General features: G+C 37.3%; 1 protein-coding gene across 2 annotated transcripts in view; it reads right to left on the reverse strand.

Annotated features, from left to right (window-relative positions):
- The window catches only part of STK31 (serine/threonine kinase 31), an 80,057-nt gene that overhangs the window by 47,031 nt on the left and 14,336 nt on the right, over positions 1 to 18,690 (reverse strand). For both annotated transcript variants that reach the window (XM_066354013.1, XM_066354012.1), the window contains exons 3-7: positions 15,559 to 15,657; positions 14,370 to 14,444; positions 12,116 to 12,274; positions 6,772 to 7,130; positions 2,046 to 2,220 (exon numbers count right to left, since the gene is read on the reverse strand). In XM_066354013.1, coding sequence (XP_066210110.1) covers positions 2,046 to 2,220; positions 6,772 to 7,130; positions 12,116 to 12,274; positions 14,370 to 14,444; positions 15,559 to 15,657 — 867 coding nt within the window. The remainder of the gene's footprint in view (positions 1 to 2,045; positions 2,221 to 6,771; positions 7,131 to 12,115; positions 12,275 to 14,369; positions 14,445 to 15,558; positions 15,658 to 18,690) is intronic.

Below are 18,690 nucleotides of genomic sequence, written 5' to 3' on the forward strand. Positions count from 1 at the left end.
TGTGGGAGTCTGTCTGGCTGTCTCTCCCCGTTTCCAGCTTCAGAAAAAAAAAAAAAAGAATTATAGTGGATAGAACCTTGATTTATGAGGTATATATTACATATGGATTTAACGGCTAAAGACCAAGCCTAATCACTAATGGTCAATGATTTAATCAACCAGGTCTATGTAATGAAACCTTGATTTAAAAAAAAAACCAGAATGATGAGGTTTTGGGGACCTTCCAGACTGGTGGACAATCCATGGGCTCAGAAGAGTGGCAATCAAGAAACATCGCTATCCCCACCCCACCCCCCAACTTCCCCTAAGCATCTCTTTCTTTTACTTGGCTATTTCTCAGGTATATCCTTTATAATAAAACCAGAATCATAAGTATAGCACTTCCCTGAGTTTCAGGAGCTGCTTTAGGGAATTTTTGAACTGGGGGTTTTGGGGAGGCAGAGGGAACGTAAGAATCCTCAAATTCATCGTTGGCCAGGCAGAAGAGTGCACAGCCTTGGGACTTGATTCGTGGCTGGTGACTGAAGTGGGGTAAGTCTTGTGAGACTGAGCCCTTCACTTGTGACATCTTAGCTAATTCCTGATATTTAGTGTCAAAATGAACTGTAGGACATCCAGTTGGTACTGGAGATATAGTGTAGGAATAAATGCATTTGGTGTTAGAAAAACTACAAAATTTGTAAACCAAGCAATATTCTTGAATAGTGGGTGGGAGAAAAGTGCCCTGAATCTAAGCAAACCTGGAGACCTAACCATCATACAAGGAAATATGTGCACGAAGATAAAGAAGCCTGTTAAGCAACACCGGATGCAAATTAAGCAACTTTTATCAACCAAAATGCAATGTATGTGCCTAAATGGAATCGTGATTAGAAGAAACCAACCATTGAAGAACACTCCCAGAATAATATGAGAAATATGAATACTGATGATACTAAATGATATTAAGAAATCGTTAATTTTAAGTATGAATAATGTTATGATTATATCTTTTTTATGCTCTTTTCTATTAGAGAAACATACTAAAGCATATACAATAAAATACATACTAACAATGTGGTCTGTTTTAAAATAAGAGGTTTAGGTGGGGTTTTTTTAAGATTTTATTCATTTTACAGAGGAGAGAGAAAGAGAAAGACAGAAGAAGGGAGGAGCAGGAAATATCAACTCCTATATGTGCCTTGACCAGGGAAGTCAGGATTTCGAACCAGCAACCTCAGTGTTCCAGGTCAACGCTTTATCCACTGCGCCACCACAGGTAAGGTGAGGTTTAGGTTTTAAAAAAAGATTACCAATGTATTTAATACTTGTAAAAACTGAGTGATGGGGGCCCTAGCCGGTTGGCTCAGTGGTAGAGCAATGGCCTGGCGTGCAGGAGTCCCGAGTTCAATACCTGGCCAGGGCTCACAGGAGAAGCGCCCATCTGCTTCTCCACCCCTCTCCCTCTCCTTCCTCTCTGTCTCTCTCTTCCCCTCCTGCAGCCAAGGCTCCATTGGAGCAAAGTTGGCCCAGGCGCTGAGGATGGCTCTATGGCCTCTGCCTCAGGCGCTAGAATGGCTCTGGTTGCAACAGAGCGACGCCCCAGATGGGCAGAGCATCGCCCCCTGGTGGGCATGCTAAGTGGATCCTGGTCGGCGCATGTGGGAGTCTGTCTGACTGCCTCCCCATTTCCAACTTCAGAAAAAATACAAAAAAATAAAACAAAAAAAAAACTGAGTGATGGGTACATAAGGATTAATCATTCAGTTCTCTATCTTTTTGGAATGTTTGAAAATTCCATAGTTAATAGCTTTTAAAAGAATATAAGAGGAAATGTAAATAAGAAATTATTCATCTTTTAAACATCCAAAAAATCCAAAGGTGACTAGTTTGGAGTATAAGAAAAAAATTCATTTAAAAACAAAGTAAGGAGAGAATGACAGAGGATGGAAAGAAAGGGAAGAAAAGGAAAATGACAGAAAATTTAACAAATAAAGAGTACATGAATATACATATCTCCCAGTTGGTCATTCTTTACTTGACTTAAGCCATCGAACATACCATACCTCCAGTTCTTGGGTAGTCTGTTCTACTTTTGATTCTAATGCCTTGTAATTTTCAAGAAGATTCTCCTTCTCTGTTTTAAGCTTTTCATTTTCTTCAATCAGTTTCTGGTCCTGCTTAATTTTTGCCAGGCTGACATTAGACCCTAAATTAAAGTCAGCAATAGCCAGACAATCCCTGTTAAAAACAAATTAACTCGTTTTAAAAGCCAAACTGAAAAAAAGAAAGAAAAATAAAAACCAAACTGTGTAAGGCTGACAGAGATCGGAAATCTAAACTAAATTATCTTAGGCTTTTTGTATCATAATATATCTTAAAGTTAACTTTGGAAACTACTCTAAAACCTTTACCTAGATAGTATCATAATATATCTTAAAGTTAACTTTGGAAACTACTCTAAAACCTTTACCTAAAACCTTACCTATTAAAAAATATTTTAATACAAACTAGATTGTATAACTGGAGTCCTTCTTCAGAAACAATGCTTCCAACTCTCAAAATATATGTATTTCAACTTCTTCAAAGCAATATCAACTCCAGACAATATAGTAAAATGCACTCTGTATCTGTTTCTTCCAATTCTTCCTCCCTGTCACTCCTCCAACATTAGACAGTTTAGTTCAGGGGTTGGGAACCTATGGCTCGCGAGCCAGATGTGGCTCTTTTGATAGCAGCATCTGGCTCACAGACAAATCTTTAATTTAAAAAATGTTAAAAATATAAAACATTCTCATGTATTACAATCCATTCACTTCCTACCACTCATGTTCATGGTTGTGAGTGGCTGGAGCCAATCACAGCTGTGCTCTGGGACAACACCAAATTTTTATTGGATAATGCGTAACATACATGGGTCATTGTGAGGTCAAGAAGTAAACTTCCCTCCTTTTAATCAAGTAGTCAGCTAGCTAATTGCAGAAACGCTTTTGACGAAGATGGCTAAAAGAAAAAAGAGGAGTATCGTACTTTTCAGCAGGAATGGACAGAGGAATTCGCCTTTGTGGAAAGAGCAGGTTCTGCAGTGTGTCTCATATGCAATGATAAAATTGCATCGATGAAATGGTCAAATATAAAGCAGCACTTCAACACACGCCATACTACATTGCATCGAAATATCCAGCAGGGGACAGCAGGAAGAAAGCATGTCAAGAGCTACTGTGCAGAATGCAAGCTAGTCAGCAGCAACTCCGTGTTTGGACTCAACTGGAATTTGGCTAGCTTTGCTGGTGCTTTAGCAATTGTGAGAAACGGAAAGCCATTCACAGATGGGGAGTATGCCAAAACATTCATGCTTGATGTGGCCAATGAACTTTTTGACGACTTTTCAGATAAAGACAAGATAAATGAATAAAAGACATGCTTCTGTCGGCAAGAACTGTTCACGATCGTACCATCATGATGACAAATCAAAATGAAGCAACACAAGTGAAGGACATAAATGCAGCACTATTCTTTTCTCTTGCTTTGGATGAGTCAACAGACGTAAGCCATTTATCCCAGTTCAGCGTGATTGCAAGGTATGCTGTCAGTGACACACTACGTGAAGAAAGTCTTGCTGTTTTGCCTATGAAAGAGACAACAAGAGGGGAGGATTTATTCAAGTCTTTCACTGAGTTCGCTTAAGAAAAAAAATCTACTGATGGATAAACTTATTTCGTTGTGTACTGATGGTGCTCCGTGCATGGTGGGGAAAAACAGAGGATTTGTAGCGCTTCTTCGTGAACATGAAAAGAGACCCATCCTAAGTTTTCACTGCATCCTACATCAGGAGGTGCTTTGTGCTCAGATGTGTGGTGAGCAGCTTGGGGAGGTGATGTCACTGGTCATTCAGGTGGTCAACTTTATTGTTGCCCGAGCTTTAAATAATTGCCAGTTTAAAACGCTGCTGGATGAAGTTGGGAATAATTATCCTGGTCTGCTTCTGCACAGCAATGTGCATTGGTTGTAAACAGGGGTGTTGCTCAGCTGTTTCGCGGCTTGTCTGAGCAAACTCTGGACTTTTCTTGAAATGAAAAACGTCAAGCCTCCTGAGTTAGCTAACACTGAGTGGCTCCTGAAGTTCTACTATCTCGTGGACATGACTGAACATCTGAAGCAGTTCAATGTGAAAATGCAAGGCATAGGAAATACAGTCTTATCCCTTCAACAAGCAGTGTTTGCATTTGAAAACAAGCTGGAACTCTTCATCGCCGACATTGAAACAGGTCGTTTACTACACTTTGAAAAACTGGGAGAGTTTAAAGATGCACGCACAGCAAGTGACCCTGCTCAACATCTTGATCTCCAGCAGCTAGCAGGCTTCACATCTAATCTCCTGCAGTCATTCAAAGTGTGCTTTGGAGAATTTCATGAGCACACTCGTCTTTTTAAGTTCATCACCCATCCACACAAGTGTGCAGTGAACAGCGCCAACCTGACTTACATCCCCGGTGTCTCTGTCAGAGATTTTTGAGCTACAAGCTGCTGACCTGAAGGCTTCACACATGTGGATGAATAAGTTCAAGTCACTGAATGAAGATTTGGAAAGACTTGCACGACAGCAAGCAGAGTTGGCGAGCAAACACAAGCGGGGAGAAATGAAAAAACTTCAACCTGCAGACCAGCTGATTGTCAAAACTTGGACCACGCTTCCCATCACATACCTCACACTGCAGCATGTGAGTATTGCTGTACTGACAATGTTTGGCTCTACGTATGCATGTGAGCAGTCTTTCTCACTTCTAAAGAACGTTAAGACCAACCTACGATTACATTTAACAGATGGAAGTCTCAACGCCTGCATGAAGCTTAACCTCACCATGTATCAACCAGACTACAAAGTTATCAGCAAAACCATGCAGCACCAGAAGTCGCATTAATGGTAAAAAGTACTTTATTCATCATTGGTTAGCAACAGCATAACAACGTTATTAAAAAGAATTCAGAGACTTATTATACTTCAAAAGTGTTGGTCTTACATAAAATGCACACATTTACTTGTATTTAGTGTTAAACATATTGTACGGCTCTCATGGAATTACATTTTAAAATATATGGCGTTCATGGCTCTCTCAGCCAAAAAGGTTCCCGACCCCTGGTTTAGTTCCTAAAGGATTAATAAAATCCCAACAAATAGCTGTATCACCTAACACATAGCATCGTGACTTGGATCCTGTTACAGAAGTAGGAATGATTTGGTACTTACAAATATCAAATGTGGCTTTCCCCTTCAAGTTTATGATTCAAAATTATCTAAAAAGTCGTGCAGAGGACCCGGGTTCGATTCCCGGCCAGGGCACACAGGAGAAGCGCCCATTTGCTTCTCCACCCCTCCGCCGCACTTTCCTCTCTGTTTCTCTCTTCCCCTCCCGCAGCCAAGGCTCCATTGGAGCAAAGATGGCCCGGGCGCTGGGGATGGCTCTGTGGCCTCTGCCCCAGGCGCTAGAGTGGCTCTGGTCGCAATATGGCGACGCCCAGGATGGGCAGAGCATCGCCCCCTGGTGGGCAGAGCGTCGCCCCATGGTGGGCGTGCCGGGTGGATCCCGGTCGGGCGCATGCGGGAGTCTGTCTGACTGTCTCTCCCTGTTTCCAGCTTCAGAAAAATGAAAAAAAAAAAAAAAAATTATCTAAAAAGTGAACTCCTTTTGTAATAATCAAATTCTGTCACAATAAGTTTTCACAGGAAGAACAAAGAGCCTCTCTTTTGATAAAAAGAAAGGCAATTTTCTGAAACTTGTTAAAATGTTCCTAAAGCCACAGAAAAAAACTTCAAAGCTTATCTGAAATTCTAGCTCCCCCTGAATAATTCAGATTTAGGGGTAGATTCTATTTTTGATAAATGTACTTAAGAGAGTTGGCATGTTTATGACCCAGCAATTCCATTTCTGAGAAAATATCCTAAGAAACCCAAAACACTAATTGAAAAGACTATCTGCACCCCTATGTTCATTGCAGTGTTAATTTACAATAGCCAAGATATGCAAACAACCCAAGTACCCATCAATAGAAGAGTAGACAGAAAAAGTTGTGGCATTTATATTCAATGGTATATTATTCAGTCATATAAAAGAATGAAATCTTACCATTTGCAACAGCATGGATGGAACCTAAAAGATATTGCGTTAAGTGAAATAAGTCAGAGAAAGACAAACACTCTATGATTTCACTTATATGTGGAATCTAAAGAACAAAATAAACAAACTGAAACAGACTCACAGAGAACAGACGGATCACTGCCAGAAGGGATGAGTAATGGGTGAAAAAGGGGAAGGAATTAAGCACAAACTGGTAGTTACAAAATAGTCATGGAGACATGAAGTACAGCATAGAAAATGTAATAACACAGTTATTGGTGCCGGGTGGAAATACCGGGGAAACAATTTGTAAAGTATATGATTTTCTAACCACCATGCTGTACACCTGAAACTAATAAAAAATAATACTGAATGTAAACTATAATTGAAAAATAAAAAATAATTTTTAAAAAAGAGTTGACATAGAGTTGGTATGTGAACTTTAAACAATTCGGGAATAATTTTTCTTTCAAAATGGCTTTTAATGAAAGCACCTCTGCTATAATAAAAATAGTAATAATACATGTTTGAGAAAAAAGAAATAATTAGTATCATTCCTCAAAATCTTGCCAAAGCTGAAGACTCTAAAAACAGAAGTCTTGACTTCTACTATGACAAGAATTTCTACCATGAATTAAAAATTAGGTAAGACTAAAAAACCCCACCACAGTCTTACTTTGGAAATGTCACATGATTTTCTGCATCATTTTCATCCTTCAAGTCAAGAGTCTGCCTCCCACTTAATCGTCCCTTTGGCCTGCTGAAGGTTGACTGGTTTGATCTATGCCCCCACAAAGGAATAGGGCCTTTGAGGTTCCTGAGAACAAGCTGACCAGGATCCGAAGTTTCTTCATCCCTGGTGTTAGTACTGGAAGGGAGTTTGCACTTTTCTGCGTATCCTTTCTTAACCACCTCTTCCCCTATATCCACAGTGCCGTACTCAGCCTGAGCAATCACGGTTCCATCCTGATAGGCTCCTTTAATTCTCATTTTTATTTCCTTTTCAAAAATCAAGCTCCCCAAAAAGGTCCTGCCCTAAAAAAAAAACAGAAAAAAAAGACATAAACCAGCTACAGCCACATGTTTTTTCTTCATTTATTTTGTTTCCACACAGTTTTTCCAACAATCCTATTTACTCATTCTCAAATATCTACAGAGAAGTAGTCTTACCTTGTTATGCAAATATATGTTCATATGTATATAAATATATTCCAATTACACACTTGCTGAGGTACAGCTAATACCTGCAACAGCACCAAATTTATATATTTTTAAATGTGTATCAAATACCCTCAAATAACTTTTTTAAACCAAGGAGATTGTGTTGACCATTTGGCCCCAACTGTCCTCAGAAGCTACAACACATAAAAATAATTTTTGGTACCTAGAAAATGTGCTAAAACTCAGCAAAACTTAAAGTATTTTAAAGGCAGAATCAGGTATATACTCTGACTTTAAAGACAAGAGCAGAAGCAAAAAACAAATGAGCACAAAATATCAACACTCTTTAAAATCAACAAATTGAAATTACAGAATCTAAGATAGATATTCTTAAATTCAAAACCTTTTTACATTGAATTTTAAGGGCCTAACATTTATACAACTGACATATGAAAAGCTGTATGAGTAATTAAATATGTACTTGCTAACTCTTAATTATTATCCATCCTGTGTAATAAGCACAAATTTACCTAAAACATATTTGGAATTGAAATATATCTTAAGATCTAATTTTTATAACAACGTTCTTACAGCTCAAGAATATTAAAATTCCTAAAATTACTTTGATACACTCTTACCAACAAGACAGAACACTAAACTTGGAATACATTCTGAGTTTTCCTAAGTGCTAAAGAACAAAAAGAATGACAGAATAGAATTCAGAGGTCTCAAACTACGCATGTGGCCCGCCGAACAATTTTGTGCGGCCCGCAGACTAATCCACGAACTACAGTTTCTGGTCGTTTTGTGACACTGAAAAGTGTTGCGTAACAGTTGCCTTTTGTAGACCTAGTGCGGCCCGCCTAACGGCTGTGATCTTGCTCTGCGGCCCACATGCTGAGTTGAGTTTGAGACCCCTGGGATGATACATGGGTATTTAGATATATTTTATCATAAATATATATCCCGCATATTCTTTTTTAAATTTTCAAATATGTGATTTTTATAGTGAGAAATTGGTTATATTTCCCATTACATCTTGTGTGAAGATATACTGATATAGGTATGTATGCATTTTTAAACATATTTAGGTATTTTAAATATATCAAATTTATCTTTCAAATAAATCTGGTCATTGGTTTAGAACACTGAGCTTTCTTTTTTTAATTATTAATTTAAATTTATTGTGTTCACATGGATTCAAATGTCCCACTAAATATAACACCCTCACCCCCCACCCCCATGTCCCCATTTACACCCCTTTTGTGCCCCCCACCACCCAACTCCCTCTAAACACTGAGCTTTCAATCATTAAAAGGTAATGTCACTTTTCTAAGATGTTTTCCAAACCAGTAACCTTTATTCAGAAACAAGAAAGCATCCCTGTAGTCTACTTAATCTTGTCTAGATATATTAGAAAAAAGGCTAAAAGGCCTTTAAATTCTCAAACCCAAATTCCAATTTCTAGCTCTCATTCCCTAATTCTACATAAAAAAAATTTTAAGTAAAAATTAGAACATAATTTAATCTTCATTTAATCTTTAGCAATTTGTAATCATGATTCTATCAATTTAAGCTGTGCTATAAGCATGGGTGTGAAAATGCTGGTTTAAAAATATGCTGAAATGGCTTGACCAGGCGGTGGTGCAGTGGATAGAGCATTGGACCAGGACACAGGGGACCCAGGTTCGAAACCCCAAGGTCGCCGGCTTGAGCACGGGCTCATCTGGTTTGAGCACAACTCACCAGCTTGAACCCAAGGTCGCTGGCTTGAGTTGAGCAAGGAAAGGGTCACTCGGTCTGCTGTTGTCCCCCAGTCAAGGCACATACGAGAAAGTAATCAATGAACTAAAGTGCCACAACGAAGAATTGATGCTACTCATCTCTCTCCCTTTCTCTCTCTCTCTCTCTCTGTCTCTATCACTAAATAAATGTAAATAATATTATAATAAATAAATGAAAGTAAAAATGTGCTGAAATGAAGGTCATGTGCCACAGAAATGGACACCTAAAACCTGTGTGATCTTAGACCAATGTCACCCCACTAAATTTAATTTCTAAATTAAAAAAAAGTGAAGGTATTCCAATGCCCAGAATACCCTCTTGAAGTGTCTCTCTTTTTTTTTAGAGAGAGGAAAAAGAGCGAGAGAGATAGAGAAATGAGAAGCATCTACTTATAGTTGCGTCACTTTAGTTGTTCATTGATTGCTTTCTCATGTGTCTTGATGGGGGGGGGGGGTCCTAGCCGAGCCATGGACCCCTTGCTCAAGCCAGCAACCTAGGATTACAAGCCAGCGACCTTTGGGCTCAAGTCAGCGACCATGGGGTCACATCTACGATACCACACTCAAGCTAGCAACTCCAAGTTCAAGCTGGTCAGCCCACGTTCAAGTTGGCGACCTCAGGGTTTCAAACCTGGGCCCTCAGCATCCCAGGTCAACGCTCTATCCACTGCGCCACCACCTGGTCAGGCTCGCTCTTTCTTTCTTTTTTTAAACTGAATCCATACTATGCATTCATCTGTTCAAATGATAGATAAACCAGATACTCATCAAAAAGCACCTAACAGGCAGAAGCAGGAAGAACAGGCATAGAAAAATGAATAAAATACTTGTCTCTAGCAAGCTCACTATCTGTAGAGAAAAAAACTACAACTCTACATGTCTTACATACAGTGAGTGACTAAAACAGCTACAGGGGAACAGATGATGGATACTAACAAAAACTTTATATAGGAAATTACTTTTGAGCCTTGAGCTGAGAAATAATGGCTAATCATGGGCTTTCTAAGAAGAAACATTCAAGAATAACTTCTTTTACAGAAAACATTCATTGTGGTAAATGTGACTAGTACAACTCCAAACAGTGGCCTTTTTATTGAATTGAAACACACAAATACAAATAGTACCACCTATTAAGAAACTATGAGACATGCATACCATTCTTGATAACTAAAGTTTACTCCTTCGGTCCCAAAACTAACTTTTAAATAGGACTTTTTAAAGAAATTAATAAATTAATGACTTTTTTTCTTGATTTAAATGTTTCGACCAACATAAATTTTATATTTTACTATGAGAATAGCAACAAACTCGAGTTCTAGCCTGAGCTCATTCTTAACCGTTTGAGTAGTGAGTTTTTTTTCATGCTCGCTGACCCCTGAAAGTGAGTTTTTATTCAAAAAATGAAATTAGTTGCAGTTACAGTTTTATTAACTTAAAATCATGTTTGTTTGATAACCAATTTATGGAAACAAGAAGAACATACACTTACCTTTTTTTCATGTTGCCTTACACATTTTTAAAATAAATCAATCATACTCTGGGTAGTCAGGAGGCACGGGGACGTACATGAAGTACATGAACATTCATACTACTCACAGGGCTAATTAGCTTTATGACTTTAAGTCATTTAATTGTCCTAGACCCAGTATCATTATTTGTAAAATAATACAGTGAGAGCAAATGAATTCAGAGGTCTGTAAATGTAAGAGTCTAGGGTCCTAAGTGTGCAAGAAATTCAAAACCAGACCCTGCCTTGGTCAAAACACTTAGATTTAAAAACTGTTAATGAACTTTAGATTTTAAATCAAAAATTTATAGCTTTACAATAATGTTTTACTCTATATTTATAAAAGTCTGAGTTCTAACTACAGAAATGTTTCTTATAAATAACTATAGTGCAGACAAAACTATACCCAACAATCTACAAGATTCTCAAAAAGAAAAAGAGGCAAATAGAAGGTTTTGAATTATACTGTTCCTTATGATGCTGATTAAATTATTTTTCACATAAGTCATTTGAGCTGCTAAATATACCAATACAAATCTCATTATTTCACAATGTAATAACCCTCAACAGTCGCAACAGCCACCAAAAGACATCATCATACCCCTGATAGTCTTGTAAGACTACCCTTAAAATTATCAGATATCTTCCAGAATTAGGTTACTAACCCAAAATTTAATGGAAATGAATACAAACTAGAATCTAGATTAGCAGAACATCACTGCCAATTACATCAAACAGTATGAGCCTCTGCCAAAATGATAAAATCAGATTAATTTACAACTCCATTAATTTGAATTGTGTGATATTTATGACCAAGGCTAGGTTAAAGATTACTTTTACTTAAATAATTTCTCAAAAGCCAAAAACAATGAAATAATTATATTCATCATTTTCTCCATCATATAAAAGACTCTCCTTTTGCCCTGGCTGGTTGGCTCAGTGGTAGAGCGTCAGCCTGGCGTGCAGGAGTCCAGGGTTCGATTCCCAGCCAGGGCACACAGGAGAAGCACCCATCTGCTTCTCCACCCCTCCCTCTCTCCTTCTTCTCTGTCTCTCTCTCTTCCCCTCCCACAGCCAAGGCTCTACTGGAGCAAAGTTGGCCTGGGCACTGAGGATGGCTCCATGGCCTCTGCCTCAGGCACTAGAATGGCTCTGGGCACAACAGAGCGATGCCCCAGACGGGCATCGCCCCCTGGTGGGCATGCTGGGTGGGTCCCAGTCGGGCGCATGCGGGAGCCTGACTGCCTCCCCGTTTCCAACTTCAGAAAAATACAAAAAAAAAAAAAAAAAAGACTCTCCTTTTAAGTTTTCACAACAGAAGAAACTGTTTATATTTATTCTATAAAATACACACATATACCACTTTTATCTGAATGTCAAGATGTTTACCTAGCAAAAGATAAGCATAAACATGTTATATAATTGCTTTTGAATTACCCTATAATTCATATTTTTCACTGTTTATACAGGTTTTTATATTTAATTAATGAAATTTAATAACACTCATATTTTGTTTCAAGCATATAGTTTTATTTCCATTAACAAAATATTTAAAATCTGTGACTTGCCTGATCAAACTGGGTCACTTCCTGGCCAGAAGGAATCTGTAGTCCCCAAAGTTTATACTTTTTGGCAACACTAGAAGATTGCAAATTCAAAGGAATCTCAACTATATCAGACCGATTTAGAATTTCAGTATTTCCATAGTCGATATATCTCACCAGCCACTGGGGGAAAAAATGGAACATACTAATATGGAACTAAGATTAACTATCTTAAAGTAACCACCAATTTACTGCTTTTTACTGATTACCTACAAATCAAGATAGCATTTTACCTCAAACTGACAAACAAGAGCTCCAGCACTAGCCTCAAAATAAGGAAAATCCATAGTCCATGAGAACCCAGTGATGTCTATATTTGGTAACAAAAAGTACTATTTCCAATAGTACCATTTCTCACTCTGTTTTGTTGTTGTTCTTTTTTTTTTAAGCAATTGATATTAAGTAAATTGAAGTCTATAAAGCTTATAGCCCTTTCCTACCTGGAATGTTAAATCAATTAAAATTCTTAAATTCAAGTTGAAAAGAAAGGCAAAGTTATCAAATTTCCTGTGATAAAATTAAACCCACTCTAGCTATTAGACCTTGGAAATGAATCAAATTCATCTTTATGTCCAGCTCTACATCTGTTTAAAAAGCTTACCACAAAGTCAAAGGCCATCTTGTGATTTAAAAATGCAATATATCCTCGACACTTGTCAAATTATAAGGAAAAGGTCTATTAGAAAGGTCTATTTCACTAAGATAAACCATTATCTTTTACAGGAATAAAATAAGGTGGGTTTTTTTCAAGTAAGAGTAGAGCAGGCCCTGGCCAGTTGGCTCAGTGGTAGAGCGTCGGCCTGGCGTGCAGGGGTCCCGGGTTCAATTCCTGGCCAGGGCACACAGGAAAAGCGCCCATCTGCTTCTCCAGCCCTCCCCCTCTCCTTCCTCTCTGTCTCTCTCTTCCCCTCCCACAGCCGAGGCTCCATTTGAGCAAAGTTGGCCCAGGCGCTGAGGATGGCTCTGTGGCCTCTGCCTCAGGCGCTAGAATGGCTCTGGTTGCAACAGAGCAACCCCCCAGATGGGCAGAGCATCGCCCCCTGGTGGGCATGCTGGGTGGATCCCGGTCGGGCGCATGCGGGAGTCTGACTGCCTCCCCGTTTCCAACTTCAGAAAAATACAAAAAAAAAAAAGAGTAGGGCAGATACAGACACAAACACAGACTCTCACATGCGCCCTGACTAGGATCCACCTGGCAACCCCGTCTAGGGCTTATGCTCTGCCCATCTGGGGCCATGCTTGCAATTGAGCTATTTTTAGTGCCTGAGAAGAAGGCTCCATGGAGCCATCCTCAGTGCCCAGGGCAATGCGCTCAAACCAATCGAATCATGGCTGTGGAAGAGGGAGAGAGACAGAGAAGAGGTGGGGGAGAAGCATATGGTCACCTCTTCTGTGTGCCCTAAGCCAGAATCAAACCTGGTACTTCCATACACTGGGTTGATGCTCTACCGCTGAGCCAACCGGCCAGGGCCAAATGAGATCTTTTTAAGAAGTATTTGAAACATTACTCAAATTGTTTGATCTTTGCATCTTCTTATTACATCAAGAAAAATATTTATAAAATATATACATAATAAAATATTTCATATCCAGGAAAATTACAACTGAAAAAACCGCAAAGGAAAGCTTACAGAGATGCTTTCACACAGTTTGCAACGTAGAACTGCCACCAAACAAGCCCACTGCTCCATGAATCCCATTAAAAATCTCCCACAAAGTCAAAAATAAAGTAGCTATATACAAAGAAAATTCATCACATGTAACCAAGGCAGGAGAAAGCTGCAAGCCCATCTTCTTTACTAACAATATGCACATCAACTAAGCGAAAGATAAAGATAACTTCAGGATCAATAAAATGTTATTTTCCTACTCAATCTTAATAGAACAAACTTCTAAAAGTTGCTCAGCAAGAATCAACTGTAATTATTAAGAACTGAGGTACAAAAAAACAATCACCAAAAATTATGTAATCTGTTCTTGGACAATCTGGAGTGATTATGATCAGAAGAATATTCCTGAATCTGACCTGGATGTTTTTAAGCAATTCATTTCTTTTGTATTCACTAGGAAAAGAAACATATGCTTTAATTAATTTATAAATTCACTGAACCAGATATTATTACGACTATGAATAAAGCAATGAAGGGATACATAAGCCTCAAATTTTAGAACCAGAATAAATATTCCTCAGAGAAGAAAACTGAACATTTATTCCTGCCTTTTCATCACTGATGATTTTCAGTACTCTGCATCTGTACCAACATTTATCTTCAGAAAATAATCCGCCATAAATCTACAAAGAGAAAAGGAAAGTAAAATTATTTGGAATTTTAACAAGTCAAAGCATGCTAAGTAGATCAGAATAGTGGTTAGCAATCTGCTTGTACCTGGTCCCAATCTTCTCTCACAACTCAACTCTTTATAGCCTATGACCTGCCTACATAGTGAGAGAGAGAACCACTCAACCACTGAAGAAAATTTACAAATATAATCCATTCGTGGATAATCAGAGATGAGTGAATAATCACTTATAATAAGTCTACTATTGAAACTTGTTTGAATTTTTTGCTAAGCAAGTAATTTATCTTGCATTCAGCAGAGAAAAAGCAGGTATACCCTCATCTTTAACACTATGAAACACAGTCTCAGACTACATGGATGCTTAAAAAACCTAAAAACTTTACAAATTGCATTATCTCCCAGTCTGATGCTCAACTCCAAGCTACATTGCTCATTTCCTTTTAAATTTCTTCTTTTTATACCTTTTTATATATGCCATTGGGGTTTTAATTATTTTTAAATAAAACAGAAAGAAGCATGTTATTAGAAGAAAATCAAAGTATACGGAAAAGGGTAAAGAATGTCTTCCTTTCCAACCCTCTTCAACATGCGTCTCCTGAAAATAGTTTTACATTTATATTAATCTTCCATATACACTAGGATATATGTTTATACTTTTGTATCTACACAAACGGGTACATTTTACATATATACACTATTTTGTATCTAATTCCATATCAAAATACTGAACTCCACTTCCCTCATTTAAATAACCATGGCTTGGAGCTGGGTAAGACAAGCAAGGCACTCAACACACAACTGAAGTGGCACTTACTCTGAGGTATCAACCCTGCACTGGTATAAATGCCTCCTTCAATTTCACACAAGGATTCTACTTTGTTCACCAGTGCCTACTCAATGCCTAACAGTGCCTGGTACACAGCTGATAGTCTACTTAAGTACTTTTGAAAGAATAAACTTACTATTGTCTACAGTTTACACATATTCTAAAATTTGGCCTCTTCCTTTCAAACATATCAAAAATTTCAAAAACTATACATTTTAAGATATAGAAAAGATTAACAAGATAGATGGGATAATTATAACCAAGAATGTGTGTGGCTCACTTTCTTTGGATCAAGATTCCCAAAAACTGAATTGGCATGAGGACAAACTTCAGAGAGTGAGCACCCAATCTTCATAATATCCTTATTTCTATTGATGCTCTAGAAGAAAAAATAGATATAATATAAAATCAGTAAAATATTATTTGATAGAGTTACACAATTAAGAGTTCTACTAAGCATAAGGAGCATTAGAAATTAAATCAAATTCTTACATCAATGTTTTTTCATAATTCAATGAGTTCTTTATAAGAAATGGGACTAAGCAATAGAAAAATTTTAATTCCCAATGAGTTCAAATTACTTGGAATTCAAACCAAGATACCAAATACTATTAAATCATATAAAGAGGTAACTTGAAACAATTGTCTCTGGGTTTTACTTTAGATCTTTTTTTTTTTTTACTTTAACTCAAATTCTAATTAGTCAAAATGGATAGCATATTTTAATTTAATGACGTGAATTATTTGTTGTGTAAAGGAAATATGTAAAAACAATTTTAAACATAATTTAATGACAAAATAACCTAGACATGTTTTCTTTGAATATATGTACCCTGATTTATTAATGTCATCCCATTACCATTAATAAAAATTTATTTAAAAAAAAAAAAAAAAAAATTTAAAATGTATACATTCCTCTATACACAAATACTGTAATCTAGTTAGAAAATTCATTTTTCACAGGGTCATGGATTAACAATATAAAACTATTTTAGGTATATACTAGGATTGAACAAATAAGTAAATATACTGTAAATAATGAACAAGCAGAAATAAATTACAAATAAGGAAGGCTAAATAAACCTACAGCATTAGAGTAGAACTGGAAGGTATCAGAATAAATTCATAACATATACATGTAAGCATGTGCATTATGTATATGTGTGTGTATTCATGCATATATGAAAGAGAGAGACACACAAAGATAGAAATACACATGCGTATATGAGTGGGCTTTCATACATATTTATCTTTCCTAGCTCTGTCTGAGAGGCCCCAGAAGCAAAAACATTCCAGTAGCAATAAGCACACCTGGTACCAAAATCTTGATTTCTAAACACCATTCCCAAATAAAGGGAACCAGGGTTCCTTCAAGTGGTTGATTCCAGGGCTAAGCAAGAGAAATAAACAATGATCCTGCAGTATCTGGTGGTGCCAGTAAATAAAGAAATGCTCAAAAAAATAAATAAATAAATGGGGATATATAAGGTCTACCAGAAAGTTCTGTCCGTTTCGACACATAAGCACGTTTATTTGGCGCATGTGTGCCTCTCTATTTTTGTCACTTAATGTATACATACTAATGTAGCAAATTAACTAAAACAACGTTGATTCACGTTAGTCTTATGTGTGAAGCAATAGTGTACCCATGGCTACTGATAAAGTTCATTTACGCCACTGTAATTTTTACAAATTTCAACAAGGAAGAAATGCTACAGAAGTATGTCTGTCGCATCCACCATATTCCCCAGACTTAGCACCCTCCGACTATCACTTGTTTTTGTCCTTACAAAATTTTTTGAAGGGCAAAAAATTCAAAAATGAAGAAGTTATCAAACAAGCACTGGTTCAATTTTTCGCATCAAAAGATAAAACATTTTTCAAAAATGGGATATACAAATTGCCCTCAAGCTGACAAGAAATCATTAATAATAATGGCAATTATATTATTTAATAAAGTTTATTGATGGTAAGAAAAATTTATATTTTGTTTTATTGCAAAAATGAACAGAACTTTCCGTTAGACCTTATATTTAAAGGACACAATACCAATGTGAACAATTTCCTAATGGCCAAAGCTGCAACAAATTAAACTATAAAATAAATAATAAGAGCATTGGATCATATCCCACAGACTAAATATCCACTTTCCATATTAATATAAACATTCAAAAAACAAATAAATGGAGAATAGACAGCTCTTCTTTACAGAATTCTAGTTAATAAATGTAGAAGGAATGAAATAGAAAATTATCATTAGGTAACACCATATTAATAAATAATAAAATTTCTGGATGAAGAGTTGAAGAAACATTTAACCCCTTGAGTAGTCAGTTTTTTTTCAATGCTCACTGACCCCCAGGAGTGAGGTGGGTTCTTTTTTCAAAAACTGAAATTAGCCCTGGCTGGTTGGCTCAGTGGTAGAGCATCATCCCGGAGTGTGGAAGTCCAGGGTTCAATTCCTGGTCAGGGCACACAGGAGAAGCACCCATCTGTTTCTCCGCCCTTCCCCCTCTCCTCCTTCTCTATATCCCTCTTCCCCTCCCGCAGCCACGGCTCCATTGGGAGCAAAGTTGGCTCGGGCACTGAGGATGGCTCCATGGCCTCTGCCTCAGGTGCTAGAATGGTTCTGGTCACAAAGGACCAACGCCCCAGATGAGCAGAGCATCACCTCCTTGGGAGCATGCCGGGTGGATCCTGGTTGGGCATATGTGGGAGTCTGTCTGACTGCCTCCACACTTCTAACTTCAAAAAAATACACAAAAAAAAATGAAATTAGTTCCAGTTTTATTAACTTAAAATGTTTGTTTGATAACCAATTTATGGAAACAAGAACATAATTTGTCTTTTTTAAATGTTGCCTAAGATATTTTAAAAATAATTTTTGTACGATCGTACTCTGGATGGTCAGGAGGCACAAGGGTGTACATGAACATTCATACAACTCAGAGGGTTAATAATTACAAAAGGAAAAACAGTAAGTTTTCAGTAAAGAAACCGAGCAGTTACCACCCTAACCAAGTGGATCAAGATTAACATCATCAATAATGTGATATATCAACATTACGCAACCCCAATATGATGCACTGAACAGGACACATCTCTTCTGCAATATTGCTGCCAATCTATGAGAAATCATCAAACAAATTCAAACTGAGGGATACTCTATAAAATAACTGACCAGCACACATCAAAAATGTCAAAGTCATAAAATACAAGGATAAATAAAAAAACTATCAAAGATTGTAGTGCTTAAGAATACACGATGCTCAATTAACAATGTGGAATTCTGAATTGAACTTTGAACACAAAAAAGACAATAAAAAACTGGGGAAATCTGAATAAGGGTTATAGTTAATAACAATGTTAACTTCCTGGCTTTGATAATTATACTATGGTTATATAAAATGTT

Source organism: Saccopteryx leptura, chromosome 12 (assembly GCF_036850995.1).
Source record: "Saccopteryx leptura isolate mSacLep1 chromosome 12, mSacLep1_pri_phased_curated, whole genome shotgun sequence".
In the NCBI taxonomy this organism is placed as follows: Eukaryota; Metazoa; Chordata; class Mammalia; order Chiroptera; family Emballonuridae; genus Saccopteryx; species Saccopteryx leptura.